The following is a 21,459-nucleotide window of genomic DNA, read 5'->3' as shown; positions in this document are numbered from 1 at the left end:
TCATTTCACGATATGGCGCTGGCATTCCTAACCTGATAATAACGTAATAAATTACCGCAGATGAGGTAACACATATCTTCGATCAAGTGTAAAGCACGATTATGTATTTTCTCATTCATCTCAATATCGTGATTTCTGGAACTGACACGAATTCGATGTAAAATGTCCTCTGACATATTATCCTTGTATTTGTGCCACAAGTTACATGGGTTTGATGGAAACTATGTCGAAATTATGATAGCGAATAATGCGCGTATCTGACTTGAAGATGTAGAGATAATGGCTTCAGTGATTGTCGTATCCCAATGGGTATCGTTTTCTAATAAGTTTGTAACGAACCGTCACAACGCCGAGGTAACTAGTCCAGGGATCGAAATAAGAAATTTATGTTTGCTGAAACCCTACAGGTCAAGTATCACAAGGTATGAGACAATCTTTGTAGACAAATGGAGATCACGACGTAAAAGAAAGACAGGAGTTTTGAATTCTTAATTTGTTTGATTTATTTGTTATTTCTCTGGTACCAGAATGATGTAGATATTTCCGCTTCTGGGGTTGTCCTCAGGTCCAACGTCGATAGGAATGTTACACGGGTGATTGTCACGGGAATCAGTGTGAAGCACACTGACTATGTTGCACTGTACACACTTTTTCGGCGTCGACTGTAGTGGTTGGAGTCACCCTACTACAGCTAACGGGAAGAGTTGTGGTTCGTGCGAATAATATGAAACGGGGCACGCGGCGTGGGTGAAATGGTTGTGAGCGTGTAATCACACTGGCCGGCCAGTGGGCGATTTGGTCCCGCTAGCGGCATTTAATTAATAACTTCTAAACTAAAATAGATATCTTCAGTCGGTTTTTTTTCACTGATCAGAAAAAAATCATAGAATTTTTTAAGTTAAACAAATTTTTTTTTAATTTTTTTTTTTTAATTTAAAAAATTTTTTTTTTTTAATTTAAAATTTTGTTGTACTTTTATTTTATTTGAACTTCAATTAACATATTTCATATATAAACTTTATCTAAAAAATGATGGGATGATGGAAAAAAATGGGATGACTTCTGAGTGCAATACTAAAAAAAGATCCCTTTTTTGGTACTAACACTGTGTCTAAAAAGTACCATAGTTTCAAGGCTAGCAGATAATAGCAGTTGATATTACACATTTTGGACGCCACTGATTCACACTTTCGGCTAATAAAGGAGTTAGACTGAACTTAGTTGAATAAATTAAGTTCTACTCCACGAAAGACAGGTGTACGCTAATCCGGGCTAGTTGTTAATACACTGAATTACCACTACGTTTTATGAGCTACACATTTATAGACCGGTCACAAACATTGATTTTTTTGAAAATACATACCTTGAATATAATAAAAAACCAAACTTCTAACAAATTCACCAAAAATTGTAAATTTCCGAGGAACTCAAATTCCATGCGCGCAAAGAGAAAAAATTGTGTAAAGCTCTTTGCGAAATCATATGGTGTGTTTGACCGATCACAGCTGATGATCAGCTGATCGTGGAGCTTTCAAAAGCTTTTAAAAATCTAATCAAAGCATCTGCTATCGATATGTGAAAAAATATTAAAGGATTTTTAAATTTGAAAATTTAAATTAAATGCCGCTAGCGGGACCAAATCGCCCACTGTGGGGCCCAATCACACCGTACACACTGTTCCGGCGTCGACTGTAGTAGTTTGTAGTCACTCTACTACAGCTAGCGGGAGAGCTCGGTGTACTTCGCGAAGAATCGTAACCGGGATGTACGTTGTAGGTGAGGCGAGTGTTGGTGTGTAATCACACTGGCACAACCGCACTATACACACTATTCCAGCGTCGACTATAGTACTGGTAGTCTCACTGTTACCACGAACGGCCACTTTGCTTTGCACGAGCACTACGGAAAACGAGGTACACAGTATGAGTGAGACAAATGCTGGCGTGTGATCATACTGGCACAGTCACACTGTACACACTTTTTCAGCGTCGACTGTAGTAGTCTGTAGTCACACTACTACAGTGAACGGAAAAATATGCGCGTTGTGCGAAAAGGAAAACAACGTGGCGGAAAGGAACAATATCTAGCGTATATCGTTAGTGTGATTGTGTTAGTGCGTTGCCGCACTCGAGTGGGGTTATGCAATAACAATGCTACTGGTTATGCGTAATCGCGTATGTTAAACGGGGAGCAAAGGGGAATAATCAATGTGTAAGTGGGTATCAAGCATTCAGCTTGATCGTACCTGTAGAATATTCGTGGGTTACGTGATGGAACTTCTCGTTGTAAATTTTGCACGTGGTTTTGTTCAAGACTTTTCTTAATGGCACTCGCGGGTAAAAGTGTTTTGCACTGGCAAGTTCTTATCAGAGAGTGAGAACCGCTCCTCCTACTCTGGCCTTTATCTAGGTCAAGGTCTTGGCTCTGCCAACTTGCTTTTCTTTCTTTTCCCTAAATTTACGCATGCGCTCACTTGGCTCTGTTTGCGTTGCACTTGCGCTGTTAACTCGCTTGGCTCTTTTTGCGTTGCACATGCGCTGTTAACTTGCTAGGCTCTGTTTTTCGTTGCACATGCGCTGTTAACTTGCAAGGCTCTGTTTTGCGTTGCACATGCGCTGTTAACTTAGCACAGCTGGGTGAGTGACCGTACGTGAGAGAAAAACTCTGGTTATGTTACTGGTTATGCGTAATCGCATGTTTATTATGAGGCGCAGTATGGTGCGTCACAAGTTCAATTTATCACATGCAACACGATATGTTGGAAATATTACACCATTAACAGTTCGTAGTGTCTCAAATGACGTTCTTCAATTTTGGATGAACTGTATACATACGACCAATGAAGCACGTAACTTCTACCAGAGGGTCAAGCGTCTGACCCAAGGATTTAAGTCTGGTGCAGTGGAGTGCAGGGACGATGATGGAAACCTTGTCAGAGGTCGTGCTGAGGTTATGGAGGGATCACTTTTCGAGTCTGTTATCTGGCTCAAGCAGAGACTCTGAAGACTATGATCCACGAACCCCAATCTATGGCACTGATATTGAAGTGCCAATCCCAAGTCATATCGAAGTCAAGGATGCAATCCAACGGCTTAAGAACAACAAGTCTGCAGGTGCTGACGGCCTGCCGGCAGAATTGTTTAAGGCAGCTGGTGATGTGTTGGTAGGGAGCATGCACCAACTAATCAGTAAGATATGGCTCACGGAGAGCATGCCCGAAGATTGGAATCTCAGCATGATCTGTCCCATCCTGAAGAAGGGTGATGCGCACCAACTACCGCGGAATTAGTCTTCTTCCAGTTGCATACAAGGTCCTAACGAGCGTATTGTGGAAAGACTGAAACCCCATGCTGAAGCACTGATTGGACCTTATCAGTGTGGGTTCAGGCCTGGCAAGTCCACTGTTGACCAGATTTTCACCTTGCGCCAAATCCTGGAGAAGTCTTACGAAAACCAGATCGACACGTACCATCTCTTCGTCGACTACAAAGCCGCATTTGATAGCCCCCGGCGATATCGCCTATATGCCGCCATGTCTGAGCTTGGTATACCAGCAAAGCTGACTAGACTTTGCAGAATGACATTGAGCAACACCAACAGCTCTGTCAAGGTAGGATGTGGCCAATCCGAAACCTTTACTACCATGTGTGGCCTCAGACAAGGTGACTCGCTGTCTTGTATACTCTTCAATATTTTAATGGAGAGTATTATAAGAAAGGCCGGTGTACATCGGACGGGCACGATATTAACCAACAGATGTGTCCAGCTCCTTGGTTACGCTGATGATATTGATATCATTGGCCGCACCAAGCGTGATGTCACAGGAGCCTTCGGGGCTATTGAAAAGGAATCAGCAAATGTAGGACTAGCAGTTAATATGGAGAAAACAAAGTTTATGGTGTGCTCTAGCAGAGAATCGCGGCGTCTTGATTCTCAGCTGACTGCAGAAAACTATAGCTTTGGGTCCGTCAAGGAGTTTATTTACCTAGGCATTGCTATAATAAGCACAAATGATGTCAGTCTGGAGATTAAGCGGAGAATAACACTTTGGGCTCAGTAGGCAGTTTAATAGTAGAGCTCTCTCTCGACGCACAAAACCACACTCTACAAGACGCTCATTCTTCCAGTACTCTTATATGGTGCGGACTGTGACGCAGTCAGATGCAGCTGCTCTTGGAGTGTTCGAGAGGAAAATTCTTCGCAAAATCTTTGGTCCAATCTGCGTGGACGATGTTTATCGCATCAGATACAACCACGAGCTGTATGAGCTATACGGCGATGTTGACGTGGCCAGTCGAGTGAAATCTCAAAGACTTCGCTGGCTGGGCCACGTTGCCCGTATGGATGAAGATGCTCCGGCTCGTAAGGTGTTTGATGCGATGATTGTTGGGACACGAAGGAGAGGACGACCCCGAACGCGTTGGCAGGACCAGGTGATGGAAACCCTGTCCACACTTGGTGTTACCAACTGGCGAAGGCGCGCTCAGGACAGAGCCGCGTGGAGGCACATCGCGCTTCAGGCTGAGACCCGATAAAGGGTTGTAATGGCCACATAATAATAATAATACATACGACCAAGAGCTCAGGAACAGCATCGCCTTGCTTCCGTCTATGAAAATTCTTCGATGAAGCATTCCAAGTATAATAACGTGGCATCTCCGAGTAAAGCAAAGTTCGTGCAAACGGATCGCTTTGGCAGATTGCAAAAACTGGTCAATGTAGTTGCTGGAGGTGTTTCAGCACTTTGCATAGCATTCGAAGCCGTGAATATACTCGTTGACCATTCTCCAGATGCACCGCCAAATGCATAACAGTAGGATAACGTTCGTGAATGGAAAATGCGAATATACGGCAATCGCTTCATTATAGTTCACATAACGACCAACTTGATAGCGTGAAATTTCATCGTTGGTATTCGAGGATTGCGATTCAAAACCGCCACGCCACTGCCATTCGTGACATATTTGCAAATATATTTTATTGACTTAACTGAATTGCAGTATTCAACGTTGCAATGTGTCTTGAACGTTTTTAGAAATAAGTAGCGAATATGGAACAATCAACTGTTGTCAACAACGAAATCCATTCTTTTCACTTTCGTTGTGACAGTTCGACCGTTGTCATCTGTTGATCGACGCCGATACAGCGGATAACCATCGTTGCCAGTGACAGTCTTCACCGTTAATTTTCATCGACCATGCAAGGTGATTGGGAATTGATGGCACCACATGGTCCGTGAATCATATTAGTCATCGACTTCATGATCAGGAATCTCGGCACATATGATATCATCTATTTGGTTAGGCTGAATTCTTTCCACTAACCAAATAAGAATGTGTGCGTGCGGCAGGCCTTGTTTTTGCCATTCGATAGAATACATCCAGCATCGAGTATCTCCAAGGACGCGTTGTTTAACAATAAAGTTCATCAGGGACCGAATTTCTTGCCTGAAAATACGTGCTGTGATGTCGTGTCTATCACTTGATGTTTGATCGGGAAGCAGAAATTGAGTAATTTCCATCCATTTTCGATTACAGGTAAAAGTAATAAAAGATCTGGCTGACCGTAATGACGAACATATGTCATTGCATCTTGTGCATACTCATGCATACGAGTGGACTACCAATGTACGTCGCCGGCAGAATAGTTAATCGACCAACATTAGTTGCATTTCCTTTAGTACTTACTGCGTCACGTAAATCGATGTACTCCTCAGAACGTAGATTGGCTTGGTTCAACCTAATGAATGTTAAACTTTCCGTTTCTATTTTTATATTAAATGTGCGTTCGTGTGTTTCAGATGGTCGTTTATCTGCTTTGATGACAACTTTATAGTCATCATTTGGTATGCGCTCTAAAGCACTCTTGAACAACTTGATCAAAGCATGATGTTCATGAAGCAGACACTGTAAGTGTTGAAGAATTGCTCGCTTCATTCCTGCATTGATCAGTTGTTCTTCCATGTTGCCCATGAAATATATTTGTAAAAATTTATACTGTGTATCTTCTGAAGGCAGTAATGATCCAATTCGATGGTGAATCTGTCCTTGAATCTACAAAATAAAAACTGGGTTATAAAAACTTTTTTTTCGGTGGGAGAGTAGAGTTCCGAATTAGCAAATTTTTTGAGTGGGATAAATACCTTAAGTGTCGGATTAAATCCTCGTTGTTCGATAATATTTGTCCCAAATGACGTCATTTGGAAACAAACATTGTATTTTTGAGTGTTTGCAAGAAAGTGGCGAGATTCTTGTGTTTCACCACAAAGCAATGAATACAATGGTTCATGTGCGGAGTCAACAACGGCAATTTCACTTTACCATTAAGGCAGCATAATCCAGCCGTTTCTCCGGAAAGCTTTAATGCTTTTAAATACTCACAAACAACGTCCATTTGCCCAATGCAAACGCTAGGATGCAAGCTGTAATCGTGGTTGAAATCGTATCGAAACGCTGCTCGATTCAAATCAGCACTGCGTAGCAAATTATATATTTTTTTGTCTCTGTTGTTCTCATCTCGAAGTCTTCTTGCATTACGGCTTTGTCGGTAAAGATTTGATCGTCTTGCTCGCGGCATTGTTGACAGTAAATGTATAAATCTTCAATCTTCTATAGGAGACTATAGGATACTTTTTATCCCGCTCTGTTCTGCCGTTCTTGATTTATAAGTGGTCAAACATAACATGACTTTCTTTTATATATTTAGAAGAAGAAGATAGAATATTTAAAACTGCCAAATTTTTATTTTATTTTTATACCCGCTACCCATAGGGTAGAAGGGTATTATAACTTTGTGCTGGCAGGAAATGTATACTATAGTAGTTATGATTCCTGAAAATTTGGTTGCGATCAGATAAAAATTGTCAAAGTTATTAAAGAAATACTTTTGTATGGGCAAAAACGACAACTTACTAGGGCTCTTAGTTGCTTTGGCCGACAATCTGGCATATTGTGCCTTCTATGGTATATTTTGAATGCGGTACCATATCAATATACCAAATATACCATTTGGTATACTTTTAGCATTTGTGCAGTATATTTGGTATATTTTGAGAATAATACCGCAAAATATATTGCTTTTATTTAAAAGGGTAGCGGATATCTCACAGTCGAGTACACTCGACTGTAGCTTTACTTGTTTTTATTATTTAAGATTCGATCGATTTGCTCGCGGCTGACTGTAAAATTTTTCAATTTCAAAAGTTTTTACATATTTTCACTTTCTTTCTTATATATATATAGATTTTTTTTTGTCGTCTTGCTCGCGGCGTTGCTGATTGTAAAATAAATGTAAATGTATAAATACATAATATCGTAAGATCGTGTATGATACGTTACGTTCATAGCCTACTTGCTGTTATTCATTACTATAAGTGCAGCCATGTCAATAGAGTAAAATTCGCGCTGTCGAACGGGATAAAAAGTATCCTACAGCAGTCTCCTGGCTCTAAGCTACCTCCCTACCAATATTCACTAAAATCTATTCTGCCGTTTTTGGATTTCGTTCTTTTTTTGTTATTTGTCACAATTTAAGGACTATGATCGGGCCACTCTACAAAACAGAATTGGCGCGAAAGTTTGTGTTTTTTCTAAGAGTTTTATATTCAAATATTAAATAAAACAGAAAAGCTTGAATATGAAATTTAATCGTCAAGGTATGTAATATTAATTTTTAGCACTACTTTTATAGTACATGTGATATATTGTCCAATCGTACAATGTGTTCCTGGTATGTTTTAGGACCCTGCTAACAAATGTATCTGTGTTTCTTTGGAGTGAAACTTATAAGTCTAGAGCCAGTCGAGGCAATTTTAAAGCTGAATGTTATTAACTAAACTGTTCACACTTTTGCCCGTTTTTGTCCAATTTACGGCTGTTGCTGTTGTACTTATGTACGTGAAGTCATTCAAAGTTGTTTGATTTTTAGAGCAACAACATCCACCAACAGGCTGCTGTAGAGCAGTTTGTTTTGCAATTTTTGATGAAAATGAATTAAGTGATGTTCAGCAAATCTTATCTTCTCATAATGTGAGTATTAGGCCCATGTAGGGATCCAAATCAAATTTAAAATGCGAATTTGCTGAAAATATTAGTGCACATTAATTATGTAGAAGTTATACTTGGCTGTGTGTGTGTGTATGTATAGAAAGAAAAATATCGCCGAGCACGTCTACTATGTACGAAATTTTATTTGCGACTGACTTCGTTAAGGTATCGTGAAAATCGGTTAGTTATTGCAATAATCGATAAGTTTCAAGTTACGCGCGCAATAAATCGAACACATCGAGTTTCAATACATTAAATATTAAAATATTTTAAAACAAATTTGTAGACAAAATTCGAAAAATTTAACCTTATGGTAAGGTGGGCGGGAAGGAAGGCGTGGTCCAACTGGAACAAAATAAATCCGAAATTCTGTCTTTTTTTAGGTATATGTACAAAGTTTCATGTTTCTATATTCAAAAATGGTAAAAATTCCACAAAAGCGGCATTTTTGCCCATAGTTCTTTGGAGCGTTAATTAGTTTTCAACATATATGTAAATAATATCTATGTATTACATACATATGTTTATACAAGCTTAAACAACATCAAAAATTTTAAAAATTAGTAAAATCAAAAATTTGGAAAAAATTCTTTTTGTAAACGAAGCGGGAAAACCGGAAATTGTATTAACCGGAATTTTATTATATTTATAGTAAGTGAGGTATTAAATGCATTAAATTATATTTTTTATATTTTTCGTCTTTTTATGTGTATAAAAGATGAGCAGTTAAAGATTAGTAAAAATAATAATTGGGACTTTCATATTATACCATATCAATTGGTCGTGAACCTATAGAATAGATAGATAATCATAATCTAACATTTTTGGTATGTATTAAAAGATTTAAAGTTTGACTAAAAACTTTTTATGTAATGCACTCTGGTCAAGAGCCCGATTTTTCGTATGCTTTGTATTTTAGATTTTCGAATAAATAAATAACCACTTACGTTGAAGATGATAAAAATTAGAAATACATAAAAAAAATAAATTACTTGAAATCCTTTTTTAAGAAAAACTTCGAAAATGGTGGAGCCATTAAATTCATGCTAAATGGGACCCATAGTGAAATGTGAGATATTTTAAGTTTAAATGAGAAAAATATGGCTCTGCTGATATTAGTGATTTTAAATGGGAACTCATATATATTAAAACACTTGTAATTACACATGTCAATTGAAATTTTAAAGCTTGTGAGTAGATTTTTGACTAGGCTGAGAATTATAATTCTTTTGATTTTAGCCTTATAATCAATAAATATGATTTAATTCATGATTTTCCATTAAATCTTAATAGCTTAATAATCTGAAGCCAATGTGAGGAAGCAATAAACCAATCTTCATATATTAATTAATTGAATTTGTTACTCACTGTAACTTAGATGGATACCGATTAGATTCTCGAACTTTGTTCATGAGTAAAATACGATTGAGAATTTAAGTTTGGTTTGTTTATTAATGAAACAAAGCGATCTGTTTGTTTCAAAGACAATTTCAAGACTAAAACTAAGACTTATGGTTTCGCAATCGTCTCATAGCGACCGCTCAAATATGCAGCGATTGTCGTCTCTGCAACGACATCAGGCCCAATGCTTATTCAGCACTCGTGGTGTCACTTTCAGTTCAGCATATTTGAGAACGTTGACTTATATATGTTATCACTCCAAACATAGGAAAAAATTCATAAAATTTTTACCAAATTTATTCTAAGGGCCGTCCTTAGTTGAAATAATCAAACCGCACTAAAAATCTTATGTAGTTCAGGGGTTATTAATAAATACCAACAAAAGTGGTCTCCTGGACCAAAGTGGCAATGTTTTTGTAATACAGTAAGCTTATTTGTCAAATTTGAATTTTTAAGTTGAAATTAAAACTGAATATTTTTTTGCCATCAGAAAAGTCTTACATTTGAGAACGTGATACAAGTTTGGCTCAATATGGTCGATCCGGTACTTGAAAATTAACGAAAAAACACTCCGCAAAATTTAATTCGTTTTAAGAAATTGCATTCTGTTATATGATAATTTCGTTAACTTTCACATTTTTCGTTGTGGTTCCCGAAGTTGCAATATGTTGTTGTAAAGTTTTAATATTTTAAGTACTTTTGTCGTACCCACGACTGATTCTAGTGTTGAAATTGGATTTGTAACAAAATATGTTTACTTTACCCCAATATATTTACTTTCTTTTTAAGTAGAACTTAAAATTTGTAATTGGGAAATCCTGGGTCCCACTCCTGCAACGGACAAGAGTTAAATTATATAACAATTATATTTTAAATATGTTTTGAACGAAACTATACGATTTTCATCATAAGATCTCGAAAGCTTTTCAAACCCTGGACTAAAATGTTAGTATTTTTTCTTTATTTTACGTTTTAATCTCCAAAAGGACCTGCTCTGTCGATAACAGTTATTGCACTTACGGCACATATATTACGGATTGTCTCTCCGAAATTTGGACAGCTCGTCTCGGAGGAGGCAAATCGCTACGGTTACCTTAGGCATATACATTCCCGTATTATAACAAACGCAGAAGAAATTGCCTTTTATGGTGGACACAAGGTGAGATTTTATATTCTTTATGAATCAATAAGTACGTAAGTATTAATTTTCTAACCGTGTAACCGTTTAAGCTGATATTGTTTGCAGAACTTGAGTGTAGCCTTATTTCTTGTATTTTGGCAAAATATTACCACTGTTTGTGATGAGCATTTAAATTTGCTACGCCTACATCAAAAGCTCACTCGTCAATATTATAGACCATGAGTTATATGTTCAACATTATTTATTTTTACATTCAATACTCAGTTTTCGCGATAAACGCATTTTCTATTTAAACTAAAAAATACCCCACAGATGGCAAGGAGGTGTGCCGTCTAATTATCGCCTTCGATGTTCTGGTGGCTCGGCATCCGACAGATGTGCAAAGCCGCAGTTGCGTTCAGCTCGTCTGCTCTCTAGGACAACCTTCGTTTTTATCTCTTCAGAGTGAATTGATTTCATGGCTTGTTGACTATCAACATAGATGTTGACGGAATTGTATGTGAAGCCAATACTTCAAGCCACTTCTTCAGCTTTACTGATTGTGAAAACATAAAAAACTCTATTACGCGCATATTACTCGGTTTATTGTTTGTGACAATATTGTTACGATGGACGGGGTCTGAATGCACTTCCTAAGACCGCTGGCATCCTGTCTGCGTGTCGCCAAAGAGTAAGTGCTGTCGAAAATTTACCTCTATCTATATTGTTTCCTATGGGCAGACAGACAGACGAATGTGGCTATATCGTCTTGGCTGTTGACGCTGATAAAAACAATTAAGAAAGTTACAGTACAGTGTGCTCGACTGTGAGATACCCGCTACACATTTAGAATAAAAGCAAACTATTGCAGTATTTTCTCAAAATATACCAAAAATACAAAAAAAATACCGAATTGTATATTTGGTATATCGATATAGTGCCACATTCAAAATAAACCATAGACGGCACAATATACCAGATTGTCAGCCTAAGCAACTAAGACCTCTAGTAACTAGGCGTTTTCGGCCATACAAAAGTTTTTCTTTAAAAACTTCCACAATTTTTATCTGATAGCAATTAAATTATCAGAAATCATAAATACTATAGTTGTTATACACCAGCTTTAAAATTACGCTTGTTATTCGATTTTTTGATTTGAGGGGGCGGAAGTGGGCGTGGCAAAAATTTGAAACAAACTTGATCTGCGAGCAAACATAACAAATTATAGCTCTATCTCTTATAGTCTCTGAGATCCTGTGTTTCATACGGACAGACGGACATGGCTAGATCGTCTCGGTTGTTGACGCTGATCAAGAATATATATACTTTATAGGGTCGGAGAAGCCTTCTTCTACAAGTTACATACATTTCCTGCCGGCACAATGTTATAATACCCTTCTACCCTATCATCTCAAGTATAATAATAATAATCTATTTCTTTTCACTATTTAGGTGGAGCTTCAGCAGTTGCGACAGGCATACAATCGCTTAGTTACCCAAATGAATAACATATTTACTCAAAAGCTGTGGTTCGTTATGCTCGAACAATTCTTTATGAAATATCTCTGGTCTGGCACTGGCATGGTGATGGTCTCTCTGCCAATACTAACTGGTTCTGCAACTCATTCTTCTTCTTCCTCCACATCAACGACATCGCCAAGTGAAGCAAATGCTTCCCATATCAGCGAGCGAACACAATATCTAACAACGTCTAGAAATTTACTTATTTCGGCAGCGGACGCTATAGAACGATTAATGTCATCATATAAAGAAGTTGTTGCATTGGCCGGATACACCTTTCGGGTTGCAGGAATGTTGGATGTGTTTAAAGAAACAGCACAAGGCATTTATAGCAAAGCAATAGTTGCTGAGCATAATCGGGATACAAGTGGAATCATTGAGTATAGAGACGGCAAACCGATAGCCAAGGGTCGTATTATCTATACTGATAACAATGTGATGTCGATTAATTTGTGTGCAGTACCGGTTGTGACACCCAATTGTGATATCGTTGTTCCAAGCTTGACATTGTGTTTTGAGCCTGGTGTTCATGTATTGATAACAGGACCAAATGGATGTGGAAAGTCAAGTTTGTTTCGTATTTTAAGCGGATTATGGCCAATCTATGCTGGTGAATTACATATTCCGCGCCCATTTGAAAACAAACCCTGCATGTTTTACATTCCCCAACGTCCATATATGTCCATTGGCAGTTTATGTGATCAAATCATATATCCAGATACTAGAGATGATATGAAGCGCAAAGGCATCACTGAGAATGAATTAAGAAGCATATTAAAATGGTCAGCTTAGAGCATATTGCGCAACGGTAAATACAACATAAATACAATTTTACATATTAATTAACTATTACATTCTTTTTATGAATGACATTTAAATTGATATTATTTATGATACTTATTTTAGAATTTATTATACCCTGTTTCCATGAAAACTATAAAAGTATTGTATATTACTTTAATGCGAATGTATGTAGCAGGCAAAAGAAGTATTTTGGAATATACTCCTTATATAGTGTATTTAACGATGTTAGTATGTCTCTCAGACAATCTAAATTTTAATAAGTTCCAAATTTAGCAATGATTTACCCAAATTTTTCAGCCATATTCCAACAAATTTTGTTTACTTTTTTAGTTATTTTATACATTTTATTCAAATAAATAAAATAGAAATAGTGACTAAAGTTAAATAAAGTTAAAAAAGTATTTCGGAATGCATTAGATTAACAAAATCTTATTCCTCGCGTGGTCCTAAAATTTGGTAACTTTATTGTATCAGAGATGGTTTCTTTTGTCTGCTCATGTATTGTATTTAAAAAATTTATTATAAGACCCTTTTACCTTGTGGGTTGTAGGGATATAATAATAATAATAATCATATTAAACGACATTATATTTGTTTGTACGACAGTGACAACTTTGAAGTTATACGAGATTGGAAGGATATTCTATCGGGAGGTGAAAAACAAAGAATGGCGGTAGCACGACTTTTCTATCACAAGTAAGTCTGATAGGGAGAAATCCTTTTGATGATTTAAGTTATTAGAATTGATAAGTACATTTTGCTTGGAGCAGACCCCGGTATGCACTTCTTGATGAATGTACAAGTGCCGTATCAATTGACGTTGAGAGCTCTATATATGAAAAAGCAAAAACATGGGTATTACACTGCTGACGATAACACATAGACCCACCCTCTGGTAAGAATAAATAATTATAATTTATAATGTATATAATAACATTAAGATTATAAATTATTAATCTTAATAACGTAATTTTGTCAACAATTTTTTTTTATGAAGGAAATTTCACACTCATATTCTTGAGTTCGACGGTCAAGGAAGTTGGAAGTTTAGGAAAATGGAAACAAATGAAGAACAGAAAGATCAATTCATTTGTTAAGCTTCATGAAGTATTAGAAAGAGCATATTGTAAATAAAGTCATACATTTAATGATGTATTCACGCCGATTTTAAAATAAATATCTGCAAGCTTGCTTTGCAAATTATTGTTTTTTGTAATAAGTGGTTTATTTAAATGAATGAGTGATATCAACAGCGTTATCCTGATTGCTTTTTCGCGTCAAATATATATACATATATATATATATTTTTTAAAAGAGCAGAACCGGAAAGGATTAGGAGTGCGTACATCTAGATGTTTGGATATAAATATACAAACATTTTTAACAAGAAAGCTTCAGTCGAGTATGCTTGACTGTGAGATGCCCGCTACTATTCAACAAAACCATATTCTAAAAATATGCCAAATTAATATACTATAAAATAATACATCCAGATACTAGAGAAGATATCAATTAAAATGGTCAGCCTAGGGCATATTGCGCAACGGTAAATACAACATAAATAAAGAAGTAAGAAAGCTACAGTCGAGTGTGCTCGACTGTGAGATATCCGCTACCCATTTTGAGTAAAAGCAGAATTGTGGAAGTTATTAAAGAAATACTTTTGTATGGGCAAAAACGCCTTTACTTTGGCTGACAATCTAGTACATTGTGTCGTCTATGGTATATTTTGAATGTTGCACTATGTCGATATACAAAATATACCATTTGGTATATATTTTATTTTTGTAGTATTTTCGGTATATTTTGAAAATAATACCGCAATATTTTACTTTTATTCAAAATGGGTAAATGGTAGCGGGTATTACACAGTGAGCACACTCGACTGTAGCTATCTTACTTGTTTTATGAATGACATTTAAATTGATAACATCTATAATAATTATTTCAGAATTTATTATACTCTCTTTCCATGAAAAACTATAAAAATATTGTATATTGTGATAATGCGAATGAATGTAGCAGGCAAAATAAGTTCTCAGACAGTCTACATTTTAATAAGTTTTACCTCTAGTAAATTGCAAGTCTAAAAATGTTAAAAAAAATGTGAGGCATCAAATTTAGCAAGGATTGATCCAAGGCAATGTCTAAAATTTTTATTTTTCCTTTATACATACATTTATATATTTCATATTTATATCTTTGGACGATGATTACTAACGGCGTACCATCAAGTGACCCAGCAATACCAAGCACGGAGTTGTTGACGCGTGGATAAAACAAAATAAATTTGTGAACAGCATGCATTAATCGAAAACCCCGAATAAATATTAAAAAGACGCTGGACAGCTAATTAAATACAATAGTAATACTATATTAATGGGGAAGCAAACTATGCTATGATATAAAAAAGAAAACAATTAAATACCCGAAAAATATGCTAATAATAAGGCAGAGGAATAGATTTACTATAGCAAACCACCGTATAGATTATAATTCACACACAGAAGACGGAAAGGATTACGGCAAGCAAAGTACGGTAGCAAAGTAGTTCTACGTGGAATGGGAAGAGAAAGCAAATTCCTAGTGATTCTGACCGGAACCGCAAAACTAATTTGACTCCAAAGAATCTATTTCACCATTAATTAGTCTCTGAATGAAAACAGCACTTTGCATGGTTTTAAGGTCAGTAAGAGAAGGAAGACTTAGGTAATAAAAGTCTACTGCGGTAAGGTGGTAATCTAATAGTTACGTAATATATTTTGTCCAAATATAAGCAAAACAAGCGTTTTCCCAATATACAAGTTATTTTTTAATATCTTCAACATTTTTTATCTGGTATTTTGTGCCGTCTATGGCATATTTCGAATGTGGTAATGTGTGCGATATCGCTATAAAGCGAGAACAAAGCGAGAGAGCAGTTTGAAACCTGCTTTATTAGACGTTAGGCTAATTGGCCTGAAGTCGCTAAAACTGATATGACTGCATTTGCCAGCTCAATCTCCCAGTTTATTTTATTATGGGTAATTATTCCAACAGGTGGTGTCATAACAGGGAGACTTGGAAAGATTTGCCAGTCGTCATTCTCTGTTCCGCACCATCCCGGTGAATAAGATTTGATTGAGACTACAAGCCTGATTGGACAACAGTTTTCTTAGTTTAAGGTGTCTTCTATGTTATCCAGGCCTGAGCAGAAGGCTCGCATAACAACCTTCTTGATTAGCAAATCATCGTCGTCTAGGACTTCTGGACAAACCTGTACTTATCACAGACATAGACGTTGTCTGCCATCTTAGCAAGTTGAAGCATGCTAGTGAGCTCACCACGGAGTAATCACGTATGACTGCTTCACAGCAGTTTTGTTTTTGCTCCAACCAACAACACATTGCACGATTGGACAATATATGTATAACATGTACTACAAATTTAGTGCCAATAATTAATATTACATACCTTGACGATTAAATTCCATATTCAAGCTTTTTGTTTGATTTAATATATGAATATAAAATTGACAGAAAAAATCACAAATCACACCAGACCATAGTCTTTAAATATGGGCGAATAACAAATTACCAACGAAGTCTAAAATTTTTAAAAATATGTTTCAGTATTCTTGAAGTATTCTAATTCAAAAATAAAGTCAATTTAATGATACCGAACACAAAAAAAAATATAAAAATGCCGCACTTTGCGAGTGACAAAGAGCAGCAAGTGAATTCATAACAAAAACGCAACACATCTCACCCTCAAACTAGGCTGGCGCTGATTCTCGGATTAAATCGGTGAACCGCTATGTTGTCTGCTACTAAAACACAATTGGGTACATTCAATGTTCCTCTCGGCTGCCTTCCCTTCCCTTCCCTTTCGACAACTGTAGTAGTGTGACTACAAATTACTACAATTAAGGCTGGTATAGTGTATAAAGAAAACTCGTGGCAGTGCACTATGGGGCATTGTCCATTTTAAATAGCATTTAATATTACGAGTAGGGGTTTTGCAATTATATTACTATATGCCCAAGGAATCTATCATATCCGCCGCCCACAAAAATGGGAAAAACTTGAATATTACAGACACCTGTAGACCTAGTATTATAAAATTTTGACACTAATAAGTACTTATGTTTTAGAATTCGCCACGCCGCCCCCAAAATGTTGAAAAAATTAAATATTTTGGGCAATTTTATTCTTGAAAGACATAGTATAAATCCTACCCGGGACTTGTCCTGCAACTTTTGTGTCGATCGGTTCAAAAACCTGGAAGTTATTCACAAAACATTGCTCCAGACGGCCCTTTTCTCTATTTCCTACAGAGCACAAATAAGTGTTGGACAATCACGGAATTGTACATAAGTAAACCCTGATGAAAACAAAAATAAAAACAATTAAGAAAACTACAGTCGAGTGTGCTCGATAATATTCCGGTATTATTTTCAAAATATACCAATACTAGAAAATACTACGAAATATACCAAAAGGCATATTTGTTATATCGATATAGTACCACATTCAAAATATACCATAGACGGCACAATATACAGCAGCTGTAGCTTGAAAAGTAGGCTTGTTATTCGATTTTTGATAAATAAATGATTTTTTCGAAATAAACTTGATCTGCGTGCAAGCATAACAAATGCTGTCGAAAAAATGATTGCTTTATCTCTTACAGTCTCTGATATCTAGGTATTCATACGGACGGACGGACAGACTCGCAGACGAACATGGCTAGATCGTCTCGGCTGTTGAGGCTGATCAAGAATATATATACTTTATAGGGTCGGAGATGCCTTCTTCTACCTGTTACATACATTTCCTGCCGGCACAAAATTTATTCTTAATTTTGCTGAAGACAATATTGTAGCTAACTGCGGTAACAAAATTATGCCAATTGGAAACTGCAGCATCGCCCTTACAACAACATTTTGCAGAGAACCGCCCTACACATTCTGCGCACAGCAACTTCACTCAGGAGGCAATGCACACTGTTCGACTCGTACCAGCCTTCGCGCCGATTACTCCGTCAATAAGTAATGCAACTCTATAATTAAGTCGATACGCTCCACGGACTTTTTCGGATCACACTCCTATGCATACTGTCTGAAGTTTACGCTACTCCGTCAAGAAAGCCACTACGCAATCGTATACTCGCTCGTGGTGCCGATATGAGCATTTTCAAGGCGCACTTGGAGGAGGAATTGAACCTCAACATGGAAATTCAAGAAGAGGAGGATATTGACAACGCCATCAATATATGTATATATACTAGCCGTGACAAAGCAGAAGTATTGGTCAACAATTTAGAGCAACGTTTTGGGTCACATGACTTTGCGCCAGAGAGCTATCGCCAAATGATTGCGGAGTCACTTGAAATCCGTTTCAAATGGCTTTGCCCGCAGATCCTGTCACGCTGGACGAAGTTAGGAAACTAATTTTGAAATTAAAAGTGAAAAAAGCCTCTGGCGAGGACTTGCTGGACAACAGGACCATCAGGCTACTTCCAGATGCTTTATTGGATATCCATCAAGCTTTTGACAGAGTATGGCATCCCGGACTTATTCACAATGCAAAGAAATTGCTAATACCACAGCATTTCTTGCTAATAAGGAGTTTCCTGGAAGGACGCTCTTTTCATGTGGTGACCGATGGATATATAGTAAGTCGTCGACCAAGTCTATAAAAGCAGGTGTTCCACAAGGTAGTGTGCTTGGCCCTACATTCTCTGCTGACATGCCAACCCACTCGTCAATCACAGCACTTAAACGAAAGGACACACCTATTGCAACCTATGCTGAAGATAGCGCTGTGCTCACCAAAAACAGCTCCATAGGTCTTGCAAAAATGGGTCTCAAAGAATATCTAGACGCATTTCTGGAAGGCGCTAAGAATTGGAACGTGTTTATCAATGCAGACAAATGCTCAAACATGACTTTCGCAAATCGAGTGCGAAAATGCCCGTGTGTGACGCATAATGGTAGAGTGTTAACTCACTCAGCATCACACAAATATCTAGGAGTCCTTCTAGACAGAAGGCTCAATTTCGAAAGCCATGTCAAGTCGCTGCTGCATTCGTAAAGAACCAAATTAATCGTATGTCCTGGCCGCTCTCCGCTAAAACAAGCTTTCGCTGGACAACAAGGTTCGAATTTTTAAGTGCATTTTAGCTCCGAGCCTTTTCTATGCAAGGTGTACAGTATCACAGCTAAAATGCAGCTCAGCAAAATACGAGGTTCAAATTTATATAATCTTTATTTACTTTATATTTATTATGTGCTTCTGACATAATTAATTTTCTGTTTATAATTTCTGATTTGCTTAAGTTGCCCAGTTAGGTAACAGTGCACCTATCTTTGTTATCATTTCGTAATTTTAATAAAAAAAAAATAATTAATATTAAAGATTGGCTGGAATCTTCTTTTAAAAATATAGATTAAAAGTACAAATTTACATATTTTTCATTTTTAGTGATTACGTAATTATTGTGGGGAGGGAGGTTGTTCATTAAATGATTACTTGACATTTATTTCATATGTACGTTTATTGATATTGAATAAATATTACAAAATAATGAATAAAACAAAAATAAAACCCGTACATACATAGGAAACATGGATATGGTATGTTCAACGAAAACATGTATAATATGTTTTCAGGTAATATTTACAAAAGATGTTAAATAGTTTTAAGAGTTGTTTTGTTGGATTGTTTGCAAATGTACAACTTACAAAAATGGACAGCAGGGAGCATTTGGAGGTTCTAAAAGAGATTGCAAACATCGATGAGACGAGGATACAGCTTCAAAACGAAATTTGTTACGAAATTTGCTACGGCTGACATTGCTGAACAGGAGTGCACACTACAACAATTGCTATCACAATTACAGGTTCTATATGCGTGTGCAGAGGCTTTTGTAAGCAAAAACTATTGCTGAACACAACTGCCGCACTTATTCATTCTTCTTCTTCTACGGACTCTGGCAGATAACAGGCGTCCTCACGCTCACAATATACCCAAAATCTTCAATAACGTCACATTGCACAAAAGATTGGGTAGAGCAAATACGAGAGACTACTGGCCAGAGTACTTGCAACCCGGAAAATAATCTGCAAAATTCGATCGTCAACATGTTAGCCTGACAATCATTGGGCGACAAGCATGTAGAGTACGACGGGTTATCCTTCCTGGCATGGCGCCACTTCAAGACTCAATTTTTGTCTGGACGGCAATGCGGATTTTCCGGAGAGAAGGACGTGCATCGCCTTAACAAAACCCTAAAGGACGAGGCACGTCAAAACAGACATATTGCTATGTCTGCAAAGGAGCCAATAAAAATATGCAAATTCTGGACAATATTTATGGAGCCCCAGAAAACGTCGCCTTCGAGCTAATGACAAAAGCAAAACAAATTGAATTTGTGAGCTCAATATATCTACTCGGCGTTGGACTTTGTGGAATGCAAATTCATAGATTTGCACAAACTCCTGGGAATGCTGATAGAGTGGCTCGAAGAAAGCTTTCTACGAAAATGGGGGATATTCCTTGCCAGCCACAACCTGAGAGCAGCGGAGATTTGAAGATTTCACGGAGTGGACCCAACAACAATCCAATTTGTATCAAGACATCGGCTTCTACAAAAAATGGTTGCAGTCAACAATATGGCAACGGCAACGAAAAACACAGCAGCAAAAACAGAATGCATGAGAAAAACAAAAAAGTGTATTATATGGCGAAGACAAACATCCTCTGTTCAAATGCAGCAAATTTATAAAGGCGGACTCTAAAATAGATGGGACTACGCGAAGAAGAGTGGGGCATGTTATTGCTGCCTCAAGTTTTATAATGGCCAATGGCCAACACAACGTGTGCAGTGCAAATTGGAGAATTGTGAGAAGTTTCACAACCACCTACTACACAAGCAAAAACCACAAACAACAATGACGCTCAAACCAATTCGCGCTAATCTTACTGGCTACATACAAGAAAAGGTTCTACTAAAAATTATGTCCATAACTCTGGTGGGTCCAACTGGCCAAAAGGATATCCTGGGTTTTCTTGACGACGGCAGCACATCGACAATCATGGACATAAGCGTGGCTAAGGAAGTTGGCATACATGGCAAAATAGATCCATTTTGTTTTGGCTGGACTGGAGGCGTCTACCGGTACGAGCAGTCTGCCGAAACTGCTGACATCAATATCACTGGCGGCAGAAAACTGCATACCCTTCAAGATGTAAATCTTCCGGTACAACAGGTCAATTACAAAGAAATACATGAAAAGTACACAAAAATGTCCAAAATTAACAGGCAGTTCTTCTGATCGGGCAGCAGCATGCAAAGCTAATAACTTCACAATCCATTATAAATGCAGAAAAGGATGGTCCCATCATGTCCAAAACCAAATTAGGCTGGGTTATGCATGGCCAAGTAAAATCAAATTTAAATGGAGGACATTACGTATGCTGCCACCAAAACGATACAAATCTACAAGAGATGTTGAAAGAACAATTCAGCTTGGAAGGATTTGGTGTCTGCAATGTTGCAACAGACAAAACTAGTTCATTTGACGAA

At 37.2% G+C, this 21,459-nt stretch overlaps 1 protein-coding gene across 1 annotated transcript in view; it reads left to right on the top strand.

The window, feature by feature from the left end:
* The window catches only part of LOC133846910 (ATP-binding cassette sub-family D member 1), a 41,970-nt gene extending 27,860 nt beyond the window's left edge, over positions 1–14,110 (top strand). Inside the window, 7 exon segments of the mRNA XM_062281623.1 lie at positions 10,433–10,605; positions 12,019–12,859; positions 12,862–12,895; positions 13,498–13,587; positions 13,662–13,729; positions 13,732–13,786; positions 13,889–14,110. Of these exon segments, the coding sequence (XP_062137607.1) occupies positions 10,433–10,605; positions 12,019–12,859; positions 12,862–12,895; positions 13,498–13,587; positions 13,662–13,729; positions 13,732–13,786; positions 13,889–13,988 (1,361 nt within the window). The 3' untranslated portion in view covers positions 13,989–14,110.
* The last annotated feature ends 7,349 nt before the right edge of the window (positions 14,111–21,459 follow it).

Source organism: Drosophila sulfurigaster, chromosome 4, assembly GCF_023558435.1.
Source record: "Drosophila sulfurigaster albostrigata strain 15112-1811.04 chromosome 4, ASM2355843v2, whole genome shotgun sequence".
NCBI lineage: Eukaryota > Metazoa > Arthropoda > Insecta > Diptera > Drosophilidae > Drosophila > Drosophila sulfurigaster.
Note: the sequence above shows the minus strand (reverse complement) of the source record. Positions and strands in the feature narration are given on the sequence as shown.